Source organism: Equus quagga, chromosome 4 (assembly GCF_021613505.1).
Source record: "Equus quagga isolate Etosha38 chromosome 4, UCLA_HA_Equagga_1.0, whole genome shotgun sequence".
NCBI classification, from domain to species: Eukaryota; Metazoa; Chordata; class Mammalia; order Perissodactyla; family Equidae; genus Equus; species Equus quagga.
In genome coordinates, this window is record NC_060270.1 from 37,825,762 (window position 1) to 37,845,380 (window position 19,619).

Consider the following 19,619-nt stretch of genomic DNA (forward strand, 5'->3'; position numbering starts at 1 on the left):
GGATGTGGTAGATTTCACAATGAAACAATGATGTGACAATAATGATTTATTTTTACTCCAGTCATAAATACAGAAATTTTTGGAAAAGGAGAACTAAAAGAAAAGAGAAAAAGTCACCCAAAGTCCTACTGCAAAGACAACCAGTATTAACATTTTGAGATAGAAAACAGTAAACATGGAAAAGAACTATGACAATTTGTTTCGTAGCTGTGATATGTACAAACTGGATATAAAATTTCATATTCTGATTTGGATAATTGTCATTTTCCCACTTAAAAACCTTCTCTGGTTCCCGACTACCTAGAGAATGTTTCCCAAATTAGTTTCAAAGCATTCATAGTCCATTTTAATTTGGTCGCAATTTATCTGTATCTCCTTTGCACTGTCCCTATATATCTAATACTTAATCTGTCTACTTGCCATGCCTTATAATTTCCTATCTCTGTGCAGCCCTTATTTTTCAAACATCAGATATCCTCTACTTATTTTAGACAGGGTCATCTCCCATTTATCTTTAAAGGAAATTTCCATATTCTCATTTTCACTACAAAACCATTCCAGGCATTCAGAAGGCCATGAAAAATGACAAAGGACATTTATTGTGAGACAGCACACAAGACACAACACATGTTATAACATGACAACTACTTAAAAACCGCATCCTTTAGGCACTGGAAAGCAGTTGGTTTAAGTTAAGGAAGTGAATAATCTTAAACACTTTCTAGAACAAAGCCGTGAATAAACAACAAAATCTTTCTTTGGTATAGATGAGTGTTAAATCAGTAGAAGTCTAAGTATTCACTGAGATGTGCGCTCAGAGAGTACCACAATGACGTGATTATTTTCATATTTTTCAAATGCTTATTTTTATCAAAATATTACATGCCTATCAGTTGAAAAGTAAGAAAGTGCTACAAGGCTTATAACCAAAAATAGCCTTTCTTTGCCCCACCTCCCTATGCTCACCTAGTTCCCCAGGAGCCCGCACTTTTAACCCTTTTGGTCCTTTCTTTAAATATTTATCAGTATTTAAAAAGAATGTGCATATTGTAGGCCTTGACTCATTTTGATGCAACATTTTGATGTTACATGCTGACTTACTCTTAGGGTACGCAAGCACTGTAAGGCACTTAGAGCCTCTCCTCCCCATACTCCAGAGAGTAGTGACTCCAGTGATCCAAAGAATACCATGGTACTGGATTCCATTTTATTTTCTGGAGTTAATAATTACCTCCTTTTCCATTTGCTTAGTTCTCTTTCAGCGTCTTACTAAGTCTGCTTGCCTCCTTCAAAAACGAAATAAACCACCCCTTAATACAATTCTCCACAGTCAAATCTCCTAAATAATTTATAGCTGCATTTCTTCTAAGAGCTATCCTTCCTGGAGCTCTCTGATCCGCTCACTTTGGACTGTCGATTCTAGGCCTGCTGCAAAGCTCGCATCCTGGGAACGTCCTTCACCGTTACCCTGGGAACTCCCTCTGCCTTCCCTCTATGCTGGATCCTGTTTTCTTCTTCTTAAGTCTACACCTCTTCACTCTGGTAAAACACATATTTTAGCAATGTCTTGAGTCAGGGTGCGGAGAAAATACATTTGAAACTTTGCCTGTCAGAAAATATTTCTACGCTCACACTCAGTAATGATCTGGCTGACTAGAGAATTCTAGGCTGAAAGTAATTTTCCTCTAGAATTTTGAAAAGTAATATTCCAGCTTCCTGCATGGCTACTGAGAAGCTCAATGATAATGTAGTTTCTGAACTTTTCTATTTTTTTTCCTCTCTGACAGCTTTTAAGATCTTCTCTTTGTCCCCGGTCTTCTGATTTCAGGAACAAATTACGTCTCCATGTGAGTCATCTTTCATTCACTCCGCTGGACACTGTGCCTTTTCAACCTGGAAGTTGGTGCCCTTCAACTCTGGGATCAATTGTTTCATTTCTTGGACCATCTCCTTCCCACCATTTTCTGTTTTCTTTCTGGAACTCCTTTTAGTCTGATGTTGCCAGAGTTCCCTGATACATCATCGAATTTTCTTTCTTAGTGTCTACTTCTTGACCTGTTCCCTGCTTCCACCTTGTGCCCCAGAGTTTAGTCTAAATGCTGCAGCCAGTGATCCTGTTCAAAGGTAAGACAGATCATGTTACTCCGTAGCTTAAAACCCTCCAGTGGCTTCCCTTGGACTAAAAGTCAGAGTTCTCACAACGACCTACAAAGACCCTATAGGATTTGGCCCCCATCACTCTGACCTTGTCTCCAAGTATTCTTCTCTCCCTTGCTCACTCTGCTCCAGTCACAATGGCGACCCTATCCAAAACTGAATTTAACTAAAAAAATAATTTAAAAATTAAGTTATACCTCAATAAAAAAAAGAGTATATACACATGCAAAAAAATTAATAGTCAGGAAACAGTTTGATTCTTTTGTGAAAACATTACACGGAAAGTTTCATGAGCAGCATCCTAGGAAACCAGAACTTAAAGCAGAGACATCATTTACTGCATGTTAAAAACTTAATCAGAAAAGAGAAGGGCATTCCTTTCTACAATTTCTACTCCAGTCCTAACTGGAGATGGAAGTCACGGGAAAAACAGACCAGCCTTGATCTTCTGGTCTCTATCCAAAAAGCAAACGAGATACAGGGGCTTGGTTTGGAGTCATGTATGAAATGTAGTGGCAATAATAACAACAAAAAGAACAACAATATCCACAAACTTTTATCCAAAGGTGTGAGTGTGTGTGCGTGTTTATCTATATTTATGTGTGTGTATATATTGGTGATACTCAGCTTTTTCTGTGTCATCAGTGCCAGCTAGTCAACTGTTATCAACTGCAACATGGCAATACATACAGAAATTAAGAGTATTCAGAAACTTCTATAACAGCTTGACATTCCTGCAACATTTTTATTGTATTTTACAAAAGTATCTGTACTGGACTGTAGAAAAACAGAACTGATCTTCCAAATTTGAAAAGCAGCGCTGTACATCCTATCAGCCCCCCAGCATCTGGGACAGCACGATGTAATCAGAAACATTAGTATTTCAGCAGCAAAACATGAATATTCATATTAAGTTGTATGAATAGCCTGTCAATGGAGGTCAGATTTTGCCCTAAAATTAGTTATGAAAAAAACAACTTTGGTTTTCATGGCTCTTTGGATTTTAGAATTGCAGTTAAGGGAATGTGGACTAACAACACTAAGACTGATAAGGCAGCAATTATCTATATAATGTCTACTCCATGTCAGACAGTATTCTAAGCATTTATATATTCACTCATTTAATCCTCTCAACTTTATGATGTACATATTATCAACCTCATTTTACAGCCAAGAAAACTAAAGAAAGTTATTTTAATTGAGGCAATCTAGCTGTAGGATTTGTTACCCAAAGTAAAAGGCACACTTTCCTGGGCCATTTAGCGTGGGCACAAAGATCTCATACATCTCACCAGACCTCAGATGTGTCACTCTAACGCTGCCCAATATAATAACTAATGCCAAAGATCAGGACTTGGAGTCATCAAGGCTAATTTATATTTTATATATTTGGTTTATTAAAGCAAAGAGATATACGATATTTTATAGTGAGTTCCATTCAAAACTGATGATTTAAAAAGAAAAATTGCTACTTTAAGGAGAGCAAACTCTCCGTTCTCCATAAAGTTACATTATAAAAGCAGCTAAAATAGTCAAAAGTTCCAGACGGCTAAGGTTTTATTACATCACTTAAAAATTATTATTCAATCCATGGAACCATCTCAGACTTAAAAATATACATAGATTTTAAATAAGAATAATTTGTCTAGGGCCAGCTTGGTGGCGCAGTGGTTAAGTGCGCATGCTCCACTTCGGCAGCCTGTGGTTCACAGGTTCGGATCCAGGGCACTAACCTATACACTGCTCATCAAGCCATGCTGTGGTGGTGTCCCACATATAAAATGGAGGAAGACTGGCACAGATGTTAGCTCAGGATAATCTTCCTCACCAAGAAAAAAAAAAAAAGAAAGAAAGAATAATTTATCTAAACAGAAGCTATATGAAAAATGTTGCTGAGTTTATTATTTTTAACAACTTAACATACAAAATATTATTTAAGACCTTCCAAAAATATTCTAGCTCAAAGAAGGAAGAGAGAAATAGTATCATTATAATACAACTGACCTGATACTGTGGCTTTTCCAGAGATAGGGTTTGGTGTGGACACCAAGGATGTGGCACTGATGACAGAGGGGGTGGTAGTTTTGCAGGTTCCCATGGTGGCCTGGCTCACACACACTTGTTGCTGCCCAGAAGTTTTCATTACAGAACCTATTGTAGATGATGAACTGGGAACTGCTCCTTCTGACTGCTCATCCACATGGCCAGAAATAATAGAAATTAACAAGAAAGCAGTGTAACTTACTTAGAACAGTGACTGCCATGTAGTATACTCAATAAATATTGTCTATTAGTTATTATTACCTACCTATTAAATGTCATGCCATTTTAAAAGATTGTCTCTCTAGTTCGGCAGTTCCTACACTTTTGGATTTCATGGAGCAGAAAAATTTTTAAATTTTAAAACAAGGAGGTATCATAGGGTTACCACATTAAAAAACATTCACCACCTATTCTATCACTTTATAAAAGGGCATTTCAACACCAAAAAGTAGGAGGACATAATGTCAGAACGTAAAAATGGAATAAAAGGTGCTTTATTAAAAACTCACTATAGTGTTTTAAAGTTTGTCACATTCATTCAACAAACATCTACTACACGACAGGCACAGTGTTAAATGCTAGGGCCCAGAGACAGAAGCCCTCAAGGAAGAGAGGGTCACCACACCGTGAGGAATACTACAGCAGGCACAGGTACAAAGCACCATCACAGCTGGGAGGAAACCTCCTACTGCCTCGGGGTGGGGTGGTGAGAGTACTGGAAAAAGCTTCACGGAAAAATATGGCACTTTAGGGAAATCTTCAAGATTCACGACAGGCAAAGGGGGAAATGAAAGAGTGTTTCTTGGCAGAAGACAGAGAAGAGACAGTCGGAGAGGCATGAAAGAACATGGCACATTTGAGGAACAGCAGAGTGGTGTGAACAGGCACGTGAGGAGAAGCAGTAGCTGCAGGGGATGAAGTCTGAGAAGTAAGCAAAATCAGACTATAAAAGCCCTTGGGGTGCTGGACAAGTAAAGGGGAAGCAGGCTTTTCAATAAATGTTGCTGGGTCAACTGGATATCTACAACAAAAGAATGAATTTTGGCCCCTACCTCACACCATATGCAAAAACTAACTCAAAATGGATCAAAGATCTAAATGTAAGAGCTAAAACTATAAAGCTCTTAGAAGAAAACAAAGGCTTAAATTTTGTGACTTTGGATTAGGCAAAGGTTCCTTAGCTGTGACACCAAAATCATAAGCATCAAAGAAAAACAGGTACGTTGGACTTCATCAAAATTAAAAAGTTTTGTGACTCAAAGGATACCATCAAGAAAGTGCAAAGACAGCTCATAGAGTGGGAGAAAACTTTTGCAAATCTGACAAGAGACGTGTACCTAAAATATATAAACAACTCCTATAACTGAAAAACAAAAAGACAAATAACCCAAATAAACAATGGGCAAAGGATCTGAACAGACATTTCCCCAAAAAAGATACAGATATGGACAATAAGTACATGAAAATATGCTCAATATCATTAGCTATCAGGGAAATGCAAGTCAAAACCAGAAGATATCACTTCACACCCACTAGATTGGCTATAACAAAAAAAAAATGGACAAGAACAAGTGTTAGCAAGGATGTGGAAAAACTGAAACCCCCATACGTTGCTAGTGGGACTCTAAAATGGTGCAGCCACTTGGGAAAATAGTTTGGCAGTTCCTTAAAATGTTAAATGTAGGGGCTGGCCCTGTGGCTGAGTGGTTAAGTTCATGCACTCTGCTTTGGCGGCCCAGGGTTTTGTTGGTTTGGATCCTGGGCGCAGACATGGTGCCGCTCCTTAAGCCGTGCTGAAGTGGCATCCACATGCCACAACTAGAAGGACCCACAATTAAGAATATACAACTATGTACCGGGGGCTTTGGGGAGAAAAAGGAAAAACAAAATCTTTAAAAAAAAAGTTAAATGTAGTTACTATACAATCCAGCAATTCCTATTCCATACGGTAAAAAGACAAAAGAAATGAAAACATACAATTATACAAAAACTTGTACATAAATGTTCATAGCAGCATTATTCATTATAGTCAAAAGGTAGAAACAACCCAAATGTCCATCAACTAATGAACGGATAAACAAAATGTGATGTATCCATAAAACTGACTACTATTCAGCATCAAAAGGAAGGAAGTACTGATACATACTACAACATGGAAGAGCCTTGAAAACGCTATGCTAATCAAAAGAAGCCAGACACAAGAAAGTAAGTAGATTAGTGGTTGCCTAGGACTGGGGGCAGCAGGGAATGGGGAGTGGCTGCTATTGGGTACAGAGTTTCTTTTTGGAGTGGGTTAAAACATGTTCCAGAATTAGATACTGGTGATGGTTGCAAAACCTTGAGAATATAACAAAAAGCAGTGAATTGTACATTTTAAAATGGTGAATTGTATGGTATGTGAATTACATTTCAATTTTTTACAAGGGAGACATAAGGCCTACTGGTATACCTGTGGAATATATCTTCTTTACGTTTTTACTACTTTTACATTTCACCGTGATTTTCTACTGTCGTGCTAATCCTCACCTGTGGTGCAGGACCATTTGCTGAGAGGGCCACAGCTGGGGAAGTAGCAGTTGTGATAACCCCTCCTGCTACCCTCAGCATCGTGGTTCCAGGCTTTGAGAGCTGTGACGTGGCTGGCACAGACTTCAATGTGCTATCAGATATTTTCATCAGAGACGCCTGTCCCCCAGGGGCTGCCTGCAGAAACAAAATGAGTTGAAGTAATAATGTTGCCCTGGTCAACAGGCACGATCTATTCCTTACCTACATATGCCTCAAGAATTAGAGCACGTCTAAGAAAGTCTTGCTAATCAAAGCTATATGAGGTGTTAGTGCACCTTTCCAACAAGCTCCCCAGTTTCTGCCTTTCACCTACAAATGTTCCTTTACCCCTAATGGAGAAGCAAATGAATGCATTTGCAAGTCACTATTTGGCAGCAGTGTCTCCAAAGACATGCCGCTTGTTATCAAAATAATTGAGTCCAAAGTGCTCTTAAAGATACAAATAATCTTTAAACATGAAAACCTAACCAAGAAGGGCCAGATTTAAGTGGGTAAGTTAACAGTGCTCTAGGCTAGTACAGGCTTAGCATTTCAATACCAGAGAACCACTCAACAAACTAGTTTTAGTGGTCTAAATCAAGGCTCGGCAAACTTTTTCCGTAAATGGTGTGAGGAAGCATTTTCAGCTCTACAGGCCATATGGGCTCTGTTGCAACCGAACTCTACAGTTATAGCAAGAAATGGGTGTGGCTGGGTTCCAATAAAACGTCATTTATAAAAACAGAAAGCCTTGGTCTTAGTTTGCTGACTCCTGGTCTAAATGATTGCTTAGTGCCCAAAATTAATGTACCCCACAAATAGATACCATTTGTCAGTCTCTGAGGGCTAGGTGCCAGGAATGGCAGAAAGCATCTAAACATACCTTAAGTCACTTAATCTTTTCATCAACTTTATAGAGTAGATTTTAGTTCCGTTTTATAGATGAAGAGATTAAGCTCAGTAACTTTTCCAAGGTCACACAGCTAGTAACCAGAGGAGCCATGACTAGAGTCCATAAGTAGTAGCCATGGCATAATTTGCATTGGAGTCTTATGCTAATTCAATCCGCAATGAGATACTGCACATGACTTATGGCAGTCAAATGGTACAATCACTTTGCAAAACCATTTGTCAGTTTCTTATAAACATATACTTACCTTATGACCTAGTTATTCTATTGTACCAAACATCTATATAAGAATGTTCACAATAGTATCTTCGTAAGTCAAAAACTGGAAATAATCCAAACGTCCATCAATAAAATAGTCATGTAACAAAATACTACTCAAGAATAAAAAAGAATAAACTACTGATACACATATGGGTAAATCTCAAAAACATTACGCTGGACAATAGAAGCCAGATATAAGAGTACATACCACATAATTTTATTGATATGAACTTCAAAGAATAGATGAAAGCTAATCTAATGTACAGTGACAGAAACAGAAAAATAGTGATAGAAAAAAACTGGAAACGGAAATGAGGGTATGTTTTAGAGTGATGGAAATGTTCTCTATCTTGTTTGGGATAGTGCTTGCATGAGTACACACACCTGTCAAAACTCACTGAGCAGTACACTAATGATCTGCACATTACTTTATGTAAACTACACCTTAATAAACGGCAGCAGTAACTGTCTCACCTGAGGGAGAACAGGGACAAAGTCACTGCACTGGCTGCAACATAAGCAGGTAAGAAGAAATCAGCTAAGATTTTAAAGAACTGCCTAAAGAATCTGGGGGCCTCATATCTGTTTGAAACAGCTAAGAGCATCTGACCAAAGGGAAATTAGTACTCAAGGAAACCAAATGCTGGTAATCTGAAAAGATCAATAAAATCAATAAACTTCTAGCTAGACTGATCAAGAAAGAGAAGATACATAATTACCAAAATGAAGAATGAAAAAGGGGACATGACTAAGGATTCTACAGACATTAAAAGGATAAGAGAAAATTATGAACAACTTTATGCCAATAAATTCAACTGCTTGGATGAAATGGACAAACTCCCTTAAAGATATAAACTACAAAAGCTCCCTTTGAGACAAAATAAATAAACTGAATAGTCCTGTATCTATTAAAAAAATTGAAATTGAAGATAAAAATCTTCTCAATTAGGAAAACTCCAGGTCATTAAGGCTTCACTGGTGTATTCTAAACAGTTAAGGAAGAAATAATACCAATTCTACATAAACTCTTCCCCAAAAAGTGAATAGGAAAGAAAAGTTTCCAACTCATCTTACGAGGCCAGCATAACTCTGATCCCAAAACCCAACAAAAATTACAAAGAAAACTACGCACCAATGGTCCCTTGCAAAAATTCTAAACAAAATCTACTAAATTAAACCCAACAATATATTAAAAGAGGATAACATATCACAACCAAGAGGGGTTTACCAGGAATACAAGGTTGGCTTAACATGTGAAAAATCAATGTTAACATATTAACAAAATAAAAAAGAAAAATCATATGATCCTCTCAATAGACACGGAAAAAACATTTGACAAAAATCCAATATCCAGTCCACGCTTTCAGAACTGCTGATCTACACACAGTCATAGAAAATGCATTCTTTTTAAGAAATGGTATCATACTGTCTACATCCTTGTGTACCTTGTTTGCTTCATTTGGTTAAGTTTTTGAGATCTAGCTATAGATTCTCCTGCAGATGATTATAAAACCCCTCGCCCAGTTAAAACTCCCTGTCATTATTCTATGGCTTATACTAAAGAACGCTGTGAAAACATGCACCAAGCCCCATGCAGCATTTACTTACTATACGGATACTGTGGCTGAAATCACCTATTACACCATTCAGAATCTCCTATACGAAGCCCCACCAGAGAAATTTTAGAGTGAAGGGGCAAGAAAACCTTTGTTTCTTCTTACGAAATATTATGTGGTTATTTTCTTTTCCTATCACAAATAGTGTGAATTTTATAACTGCTCATTGCTTCTCATTTTGCTTTGGCTAATTTTATTAACTATACAGGACATTACTGTTTGCATATCTAAATAACTCTCTGGCATTATCTTCTCATTCTATTTTCCCAAATCTCAAGATTTTATTCTTATTTGTCTATACTTTATTGTTTGTTTTCTTATGTAACCATAATTTCTTTGTGGCAAGAGATAAGCTGTAAACATTTAAATAAATGCCATAACCACCATAACCATGTATTTGGCAGGGACACAGGTGAGTGTGCATTTACCTGGGTAAACAAAGTAGTTTTTTGTCCAGAGATGACTTTTAATGTTTGCTGTCCTTGTGCAGAAGATGTGCTGACTCCCAGTGTTCCCTGGACCACTGAGCCAGTAGTCAGCTGTTTTCCAGATGTCTGGGGTGACGGCTGGCCAACTAAAAAGGTGCCCTAAGTTAGAAACAAAGACCAATAATTTAATCAGTAATTTGTTAAGTTCAAATGGCTTGCTCTGATCCTTTAAATGACAAGGTCCCATGTTGCAAGCTACAATGCTCCCCTTCAATTCTGCAACTCAGTCAAAATCACTGAAAAGAAGAGCTCTGCTCTCAGTGTCACTACCAACACTTAGCCCTACTTCTCAAACTTCGCAGAGTAGTTACAGAGCCGACTGCTGGAAGCTCAGGTTTTACAATCTAGTCCTCAAAGCTGGATTTAATCATTCAGACTGATAACTATGCATCCTTCTCAATAAGAACGTCTGGAACCTAAATTCCATGACCCTCCTTAGAGGGGAGCCAAGACTTAGCGAAAGGGGAAAGAAGGCAGAAACCTGCTCCTAATCTTAAATCCAACCTAACTCCAAATACCATAACTTGATACTATCTCCCTGGTTACTCTTTTCTAAGAGACAATTTTCAACGGTACATTAATATTATTCATTACCTCATGGATTTGGGAGGCAGTAGCATAGCAAAAATCTTTCTTTTAGTCTTTCTTAAACCAGAGAGATGTGGGTTTAAATCCAAACTCTACCACTAGCTGAGCAGAGAGATCGTGGGTAAGTTACTCAAGTCTTTCTGAGCCTCTCTTTGCTCTTCTTCAAAACAAGCCCCAAAGAAGACAGATTTATAACATGGCTAAAATGTTAGTACTGATCCCCAATTCCAGAGGTGGACAGGTAAATCCACTGAAATTAAAGGCAGTTTTTAAATAACTAAATAGTTTAAAAGATACCAGTCACAAATGACCAGACCTGAGGAGTCTGCTTGAGGATGTACGAGGTGTAGGTCAGGTGCTGGGACAGCCCCCCAGGGCCGGCGGGGCTTTGGGCTCCTCCCGTTCCTCCTCCTCCTCCTCCACTGCTGCCACTGCCACCGCCACCGCCACCACCGCCGCCTCCTCCTCCACCACTACCGGCAGCTGAGCCAGACTGGAGGTCTGAAAACATGAAGAATGACAGCAGTATCATAAAAAGTATTAAGAAAAGGCTTACCAGAAAAAACAGAGGAGCCCAGAGAGATGTTTCCTGTACAGCACCATCCCTTCCCTTCCCTGTCTTCCTCCTCCTTTTTGCTAAAATACGTCTTCCGCAATAAGAGTGAGGAGAACGTCCCAGAGCTGAAGACTGAAATTTATTTACTGTCAACTGAGTGACAGTTGACTAGTTCAGCTCTGAACATGATGAAGAACTTATCTCTGACAGGTGTTTTGACTTAGTTGTGGGAGATCAAGAGAGTGAGGCTGACATTTTCTAACCACTGCTCTGTGCTCAGAGAAATGCTTCCACACCTTTTGGCATCTGATATGATTTCAGTGAAACTGCTGAAATTTAGTGTAATTTTATAGTTCTCTTCTTCTGTCTCCCTCTGCCTTGGAAAAAATTAAGACTCTCCTCATAGTTTAAAGACTCCAGGGCCCCATTCTTTTCTGCTTTTCAAATTCTACTTTAAAGCCTTCAAACCCTTTTTATTTCCCCTTCGGTGACATAATACATATAAACGAAAATCTAAGTAGCTCTTTGGATGAATTTTGGAATACTTACATTATCCTTTTCCTACATAGTTACTTTTTGGTAGACCATTGCTTAGGTATGAGGAAAAAATACCGGCGTGAGAGTGTGGAAATCACTCATTATAATCAGTAAACAAAATGGTGATGAGCTTAAACACTGCATTTTGGCAAGAGTGGCTAACTTTTCTTTTCTTTTTTTTTTGAGGAAGATTAGCCCTGAGCTAACATCTGCTGCCAATCCTCCTTTTTGCTGAGGAAGACTGGCCCTGAGCTAACATTCGTGCCCATCTTCCTCTACTTTATATGTGGGATGCCTACCACAGCATGGCTTGCCAAATGGTCCATGTCTGCACCTGGGATCTGAACCGGCGAGACCCGGGCCACCGAAGTGGAACATGTGCACTTAATGGCTGCGCCACCGGGCCAGCACCAAGAGTGGCTAACTTCTAACCAACCTGACTGCTATACAAATTATTACTTCTGATTCAGAGGGAAATAATGCCTTTTACCCTTTCCTTTTCAACACTATCCAAGTTGTTTTTCTCTACATGTCAAAGCAAAGTTCATATAAGTCTAGGTAAACCACCTCATTTCCTTGGGGCTGTGACTTAAACACTAAGGATGAGCCTGTATTTCTCTTTCCGTCTCCAAACCTGGCAAACTCAGGATACACATCTAAATAATGGCAGGCAGAGCCCTTGATTTCAATCCTATTCCTATCCCCATCAAAATAAAAGTGGCTCCAACTACCTTCTCTCCAGGTGCCACTGGTTTTCAGATACCATTGAAACGAAGAATTCTTCTTCATTTACAGTTCATATAGACACTTTTCTCCCAACACAGGCTCAGCAGCCATACCTCTCCACTGTAATTTGTCCTGATCCCAAACTCTGGGTAGATAATTTGTTCCTGATCCCAAACTCGGAGTAGATAAACCCAAAATAAGTGTCACCTCCTAAGACTGTATACCCACACCTAGTTAAATTATGTATATGTTTAAAATCCATTTGGGCAAAAAAGACAAATAGAATTATGGAAATACTTCCCAAAACAGCTAAGAACTGCCCCTCTGGTGGAGGAGATGAACATACCCAGAGACCCAAGAACCCAATGACTTAATGGTGGACTAACTAGCACTGTTGGTGGCGCGCAGGATGGCTCCTTGAGGGATCAGCAGCAGTTTTCCTTTTCCGGAGGGGTTCTTGCTGTTTGTGGTAAGGTAGAGTTTAGTGCCAGGAGGCAAGTTTGCCAAGTTGGCCAAATTAGTGGCTGGTAGCTGCAACGTTGCCATTACTAAAATGGTAAAGAAAAAAGTAAGAGGAAAAACAGTAAGATACATTGGAACTGAGGGCAATCCTATGCCCAAAATTAAAACAGAGTAATAAAATACTTAGTAAAAAACACTAACAAACAGTAAACTCTACAGTTTGTTTCCTAGATGTACAATACTTTAAAGACTGATATTCTTAAATACCTTGCTAATTAAAAAATAATTTACATACTAGAAAAGTCTACTATAAACTATAAGGGAAATTCTATCTGTATATAAATAGGGTGACCTTATGTCCCAGTCTGCCCAGAACAGTTTCAGTTTACACCTATAACAGCGACTCTTTTTACTCTCAAAGTACTGGGCTTCATACGATCAATGAAATAATCACCCTATCTGTGGATGAAGACAAATTTTCCCCATTTGTTTAAAGCCCCTTTAGTCAATTTCTAGTAATGGATGAACCTGATTTGAAACAAGACTTCTAGCCTCCCTCACTTTCTTTTTTCTTTTTTTTTTAAATATTGGCACCTGAGCTAACAACTGTTGCCAATCTTCTTCTTCTTTTTTTTTCCTTTCTGCTTTTTCTCCCCAAATCCCCCTGGCACATAGTTGTATATTTTAGTTGTGGGTCCTTCTAGTTGTGGCATGTGGGACGCCACCTAAGTATGGCCTGATGAATGGTGCCATGTTGGTGCCCAGGATTGGAACCGGTGAAACCCTGGGCTGCTGAAGCGGAGCGCGTGAACTTAACCACTCGGCCGCCTCCCTCACTTTCTAATAGCTAAAAAATGCTATGGTCAACAACTGGCACATATACTATGAAACTATAATTCCTCTTTTTTTTTTTTAAAAACCTGGCCCTGAGCTAACATCTGTTGCCAATCTTCCTCTTTTTTTTCTTCTCCCCAAAGCCCGCAAGTACATAGTTATCTATTCTAGTTGTGAATGCCTCTAGTTGTGGCATGTGGGACGCCACCTCAGCTTGGCCTGATAAGCAGTGCCATGTCTGCGCCCAGGATCCGAACTGGTGAAACCCTGGGGTGACAAAGTGGAGGGCACGAACTTAACCACTCAGCCACGGGGCTGGCCTCTATAATTCCTCTTTTTAAAGTTTCACCTACGTCAAAGAGCTTTCACTAACCCCTTAGAATTTACTTCTTGATGCACACGGCTTAAAACCTCTAAACATGAGTCTTACACATGGCATTTTCTACAGTTACTTTGAATTCAAGTCTCCATGACAGGGAACCTGTAGAACCACGAGTCACCACAGGGAAAGGACTCTCACAGCCCTTCCGGCCCGCTGGACTAGTCCTCCTGTTACTACCTCACTGTGCAAAGCTTTGGGAAGCAGGAACCCTGGAAGCTGCCCCAAATATGAGGGATTAACGTTAAAACTGAGTGCCATCCCTCTCCATTTACCAGAACCAACCTCCTCTTACACACTGTGCATTGTGCATCTCAGCCATGCCAAAAGCACAAACCTCTCTGGTCGGCCATGCACACCCGGAGTCCCATCTTCACATTGCTCAGAGTTCCTGATCTGAACCAATCTCCTCCTCCCTTCCTCCTTCCCACACTCCTTCATCATACTCCCCAGAATCCCTGCTGTGGTCATCATACCTCTAGAACCTCAGCCTCTTTGAACATTATCACTTTTTGTGGTAATTAAACCTGTCAGTCCTCTGAAGATATGACTTCCCCAGCAGCCCCTTTAGCTAGGGCTGTTTGTCATCTCACTTCAATTTCTTAGAGCCGTGACCAGAGAGGAGCCTTTTTGCTCTCCAGTTTGGCTTTCAGACCATTATCATACCTCACTCCAGAAAAAAAAAAAAATCCAGGCTCCTGCGAGGCTCATGCTTGGCCATCCCATCTTATCCCTCTCTTTTCTGCTCTCATTTACTGAACTCCCAGTCGTCTCCCCTCATTTGCGAAAGAGTGACTCCTGACTCATAGCCTTGCTCTCTAGGCTAAAGACTGTCATTCTTGGTGATGCCCCTGTAGATGACGTATTAACCCTCTGGCTTTTCAGCTGCTTGATCTTCTAAACTCCAAGATCATTTCTTGGAGTTTAGAAGATCAATCCATCTCAAGCACTCATTTTCAACACCACAAATGAACTCTGTCATCACCAGCAATTCATCACCTCTGAAATCTTTATTTTGGACACCCATTACCTTCTATCCTTCTAACTCACTGAACAATTCTTTAGACTCATCAAGACCTTCAAAAATTAGTAAATATCTAATATCTTAGGTATATTTTTTCATGCCCTCACAGAAATGACATATCAAGGCCTAAAACACCTTCAAGGTGTTTAAACTTTTGTTTGGTAGAGAATGCGTTAGTCAAGCATCTCAAAATGCTGCTGGCAAGTGACCATACCATGATTTTAAGCCTGAAATACAACCCAAAGTGGAGATGAGTACAAATGAGAATTATTCTTCAGATCTAAAAGCAGTATCAAGAAATATCCTCTATTTTTATTATTCTTCCTAAAACATACATGCACGAAAACTTAAAGCAAACTACTTACAGACCTCTATGTAAATGTTACACAAAAAAGATTAACACGTTTTCACACAGTCCTTATAGCATCAACCTACTAGATTTCCCAGACAGAACAAACACCAAAAAAGATCACTAGCAAAGAACGTTTTAGAAGGGGCTGCTGCTCAAAGGGCCCCCAATTAGCATCAGTTACCTGAACCCTGGGATCCACTCTTCTGAGGGCCGGCAGCAGTGACCTGGGCCTTGGTTAAGGTTTGGACCGGCTGAGCAACAATGGTTCCTCCACCTCCACTCACAATTGCTTTGGCAACTCCTTGGGTCACAACTTGCTTTGGACCAACTGCTTTGGCGACAGAAGAACTGGCCTTGGCTACGAGGATTTGGCCACCACTGATTGCCACAGCCTGTTTCACTGTTGAAGGCAGAGTAGACCCAACTGGCACCCCAACAACCTGTTCAAAATAGAGGAGAGTCCAGCAGTGCCTCATAGTCCTCTCCGGAGCTCTTAGAACAGAACAGCCACTCTGTTCTAGCAAAGAACAAGGCAAAGGCCTAGACAGAATACCTGGAATCGAATTTAATCGTCTAGGAATGCGATCCCTGACAGATGTGACGCCTCACAGCAAAATAGCTTACATTTCGGATATTATAATAATAAAAGGTTATTGTTTTTGTCTTAACCTTGGCTACTATCTATAACCTACTTTAACTATGAAAAGGAATCTTTTTTATAGAAAATTTAGAAAATACAGAAAAAAAAATTTTACTCATCCAAAAATAATCTATTAATATTTTTAATGTATTTACTTCCAATTTTCTTAATGTACATTTTAAAACACAGATTAGGATCATACATACAGTTTTGTAATTTTTAAATTTAAAATCATATTATAAGTTTCCAATGTTATTACTTTTTAAAAACATTTCTAGATGACTAAATAATAGAATAGATACATCATAATCTATGTAAACTTTTCACTACATATTGTGTGAATATGTAGGTAATTTTAAACTTCACAATATGAAAAACTGAGTAAAAACATTCTCATATATGAACTATAAACCCCACTATATCCTTTAAAATATCACCTCTTCAGCAACCCCTTCTATGTTATCCTTATCTGAAATAATTATCTCTTCATCTCTAGAACTCCTAACAATTCACATAATTTATTAAATATGTGACACCTCTTCCAGGTGATTTTTAAGACAAGTTACCTTTGTCTATATATTTCTAATCTTTCCTTTCCTTGATGGTAGATATTTGATTAAAAAAGAAAAAGTATAAGCAAGAAGAATATTTAACTGAATTTTTTAAAAAAAAGATCCCAGTATCCAGATTATGAAAGTTAGAAATATCTGGTTTTGAAAAAACTGTAAAGTTAAATCTTTCAAGTGAGAAAATATTACAGAGCTCTTTTAAAACAAAGATAATAGGAGGATGTTAAATTAGAAGAAAAAATTTAACAAATGGCAAATTGGGGCAGTGTTCCTACTCCCAGTTCTTTATTTCATAAAAAGAACATCTCACCAGAAACTAGATGGAAAGACTTTTATAAGGTTAAAAAAGTGGCAAAAGATCTGACTTCTAAACACAAAAAAGATAAAGTAGGAAGTATTTTTCACCCATCAGATTGGAGGGGAAAAATTTAAGTCTGATAAATACCAAGAAGTGGCTAGAAGATATGGGGAAACAGGAGCTTTTGTTCACTGCTGGTAGAAAGGTAAATTTGTACAGCCGCTCTAGAGAGGACTGGCACGTCTACTAAAAATGAAAATTCACACACCCAGTGGTGTAGCCATTCTCCTTTTAGGAACATATCCTAGAGAACTCTTAAGAGGTGTGCTCAAGGGAACATACATGGAATGTCCACGGTAATGCTATTTGTAATTCCAAAAGACTGTAAATGATCTTAATGTCTACAAATAGAGGAATGGATAAACTGTCGAATAAGAAACACGCACAATAAAATAGAATACATGAATGAACTAGAACTGTGTATCTCAACATCAACAGACGTTGAAAGTACAAACATTGAGTGAAAGGGGAGCTGCAGAAAAATAGGAGTATAAATATGTTTTATATAAATCTTCAAAAAAAAAAAAAACCCGAAAAACATCACACACTATTTATGGCTATGTATTTATTGTAATAAGAGTATGGACTAGAAAGCTACACATCCAAATTCTTGATAGTGCTGCTTTTGGGAAGGACAAAGTAGACTTCAACTTTACCAGTCATGTTTTATTTAGAGAAAAAATGATTTGAAGTAAATATGAACATGTTAATTCAGGGTAGAAGATATGTGGGTGTTGATTATATTATTCTTTGTATTTTACTGAAATTTTAGAATCTCTGTAAATTAAAAAATAGTTACTTAGTGAAACAAAATGATAAACCACATGCAATTGACGAATGGGATTTTTAGGTTAAATAGTTACCAAATCATACATGATTTCTTTTCAAAGAAATGTGAATATAGTAAAAGATACTTGCCTGTGCTTGGAAAATATGGCTGATGTAAAGAAAATGGTCCCCTAATCAAACGTTATAAGCCACAGTGTAAAGAGAAAAGAATACAGACTTCTATAAGCTGTGAGACCTGGTTTCCCAGTTTTGTGTGACCAGTTAGTAACTAGATAAGTTATTTAACCTCTCTGAGCTTTACCTTTAGACACTATAAAATCTATATAAATATGGATCATCTATAAAATATGGATAATAATATTTAACTCATAAGATCATGAGGCGTAAATGAGAGTAAGTTTATAAAATGCCTAGCCAACCAGATGCACATAGTAAATGACAGCTGCTGTTAACCATAACACTCGTTATTATTAACTGAAGAATGGTAATCTGTGAGGCTACCTCAAGACTCAGGATAGCGAGAGCCACAGAACAAACATTTGTCACTGTCTTCAGCGATGGCCAGGGCAGAGGACCTTGATCTTAAACTCTAGATTCAGTTAATCCAATAGAAATTAAAGTATGTAACATCTGGTATCTGCTTTAAAATATTCTAGGAAGAGAAATAAGATTAGCAAAATGCTGATAATTGAAATTGGGTAATGGGCACATAGGATACATTATAATAGTCTCTCCACTTTTATGAAAGTTTAAGGAAGGAGGGAAAGAAAGAAGGAAGAAACAAAAGTATCAAAGAACCAATGAAAAGAAAAAGCAAGTTGACCTAGAATGGAGAAGAGAGATTCTCCCACCTATCCTGGCTTGGTTAAAACAACCCCTTATGATTACCCAAATCTCTTTATTCTAACTGTCTGAGCCTCATTCTATGGGCAAAAGAGAGTGTTGCCGTGGCTGAAGAGCTGGGCAGTCATTCCCCTTAGAGATGTGGAGGTATATAAACTCTTCTTACTAATCAAGAACTTGTCTGCATTTATCAAAAAAAAAGTTTTTAAAGTAGAAAAACATTTTTGGGGTATGGCAGACTGCCAGTTAAACCCCAATATCCATCTGTGCTTCTCTCTCATATAGTAAGAGTCCCCAGTTTTCAGCCAGGGACATGGCCACGTGGAACACTGACTGTATTTCCCAGGCCCCTCACACCTAGGTCTGGCTGTCTGATTTCTGGCTAAAGGGATGTGAATGCAAGTGATGAGTGGTTAACTTTTGGGTTACGCCTCCCCTTTCCCTTTCCCTCTTCCTGCTGACCAGAAAAGTGAACATGTGGCATGAGATGAAGTGACTATCTTAGCCCACCAGCTGAAAACAAAATTTTGAGAATGGCAGAGCAATGAGAAGAGTCTAGATTCTTGATGATTACGGAACCAACACACCAGAACGATCCACAGGTCTTTCATGTGTGAGAGAAATAAGCTTATTTAAGCCTCTGTTTTTTGGATTTCTGTTATAGTCGTCGAATATTTTTCCCCAAGACAACACATTTCCTAAATAAATCAAACATAATAATCTATTGTATAAGTTAAATTACAGTCTATTTTTACATTCCTAAGCTAATGAGAAAAGCAAACATCTTAAAGGAAAACAATACATACATATCGGACCTATTTAATTTCTTTCCTAAAATTCCACGCATCTGACTTGCTTCTCCCTCTTTGTGCCAACCTCTATCCTCAGACTCAACTGCTTCAAAATTTCCAGAATATGACACACTTAATCTCTCCAAGAG

At 38.5% G+C, this 19,619-nt stretch overlaps 1 protein-coding gene across 3 annotated transcripts in view; it reads right to left on the minus strand.

Annotated features, from left to right (window-relative positions):
- The window catches only part of YEATS2 (YEATS domain containing 2), a 100,505-nt gene that overhangs the window by 15,403 nt on the left and 65,483 nt on the right, over positions 1-19,619 (minus strand). For all 3 annotated transcript variants that reach the window (XM_046658411.1, XM_046658412.1, XM_046658410.1), the window contains 6 exons: positions 15,662-15,920; positions 12,816-12,977; positions 10,927-11,111; positions 9,963-10,121; positions 6,727-6,903; positions 4,162-4,345 (listed from right to left, as the gene is read on the minus strand). In XM_046658411.1, coding sequence (XP_046514367.1) covers positions 4,162-4,345; positions 6,727-6,903; positions 9,963-10,121; positions 10,927-11,111; positions 12,816-12,977; positions 15,662-15,920 — 1,126 coding nt within the window. The remainder of the gene's footprint in view (positions 1-4,161; positions 4,346-6,726; positions 6,904-9,962; positions 10,122-10,926; positions 11,112-12,815; positions 12,978-15,661; positions 15,921-19,619) is intronic.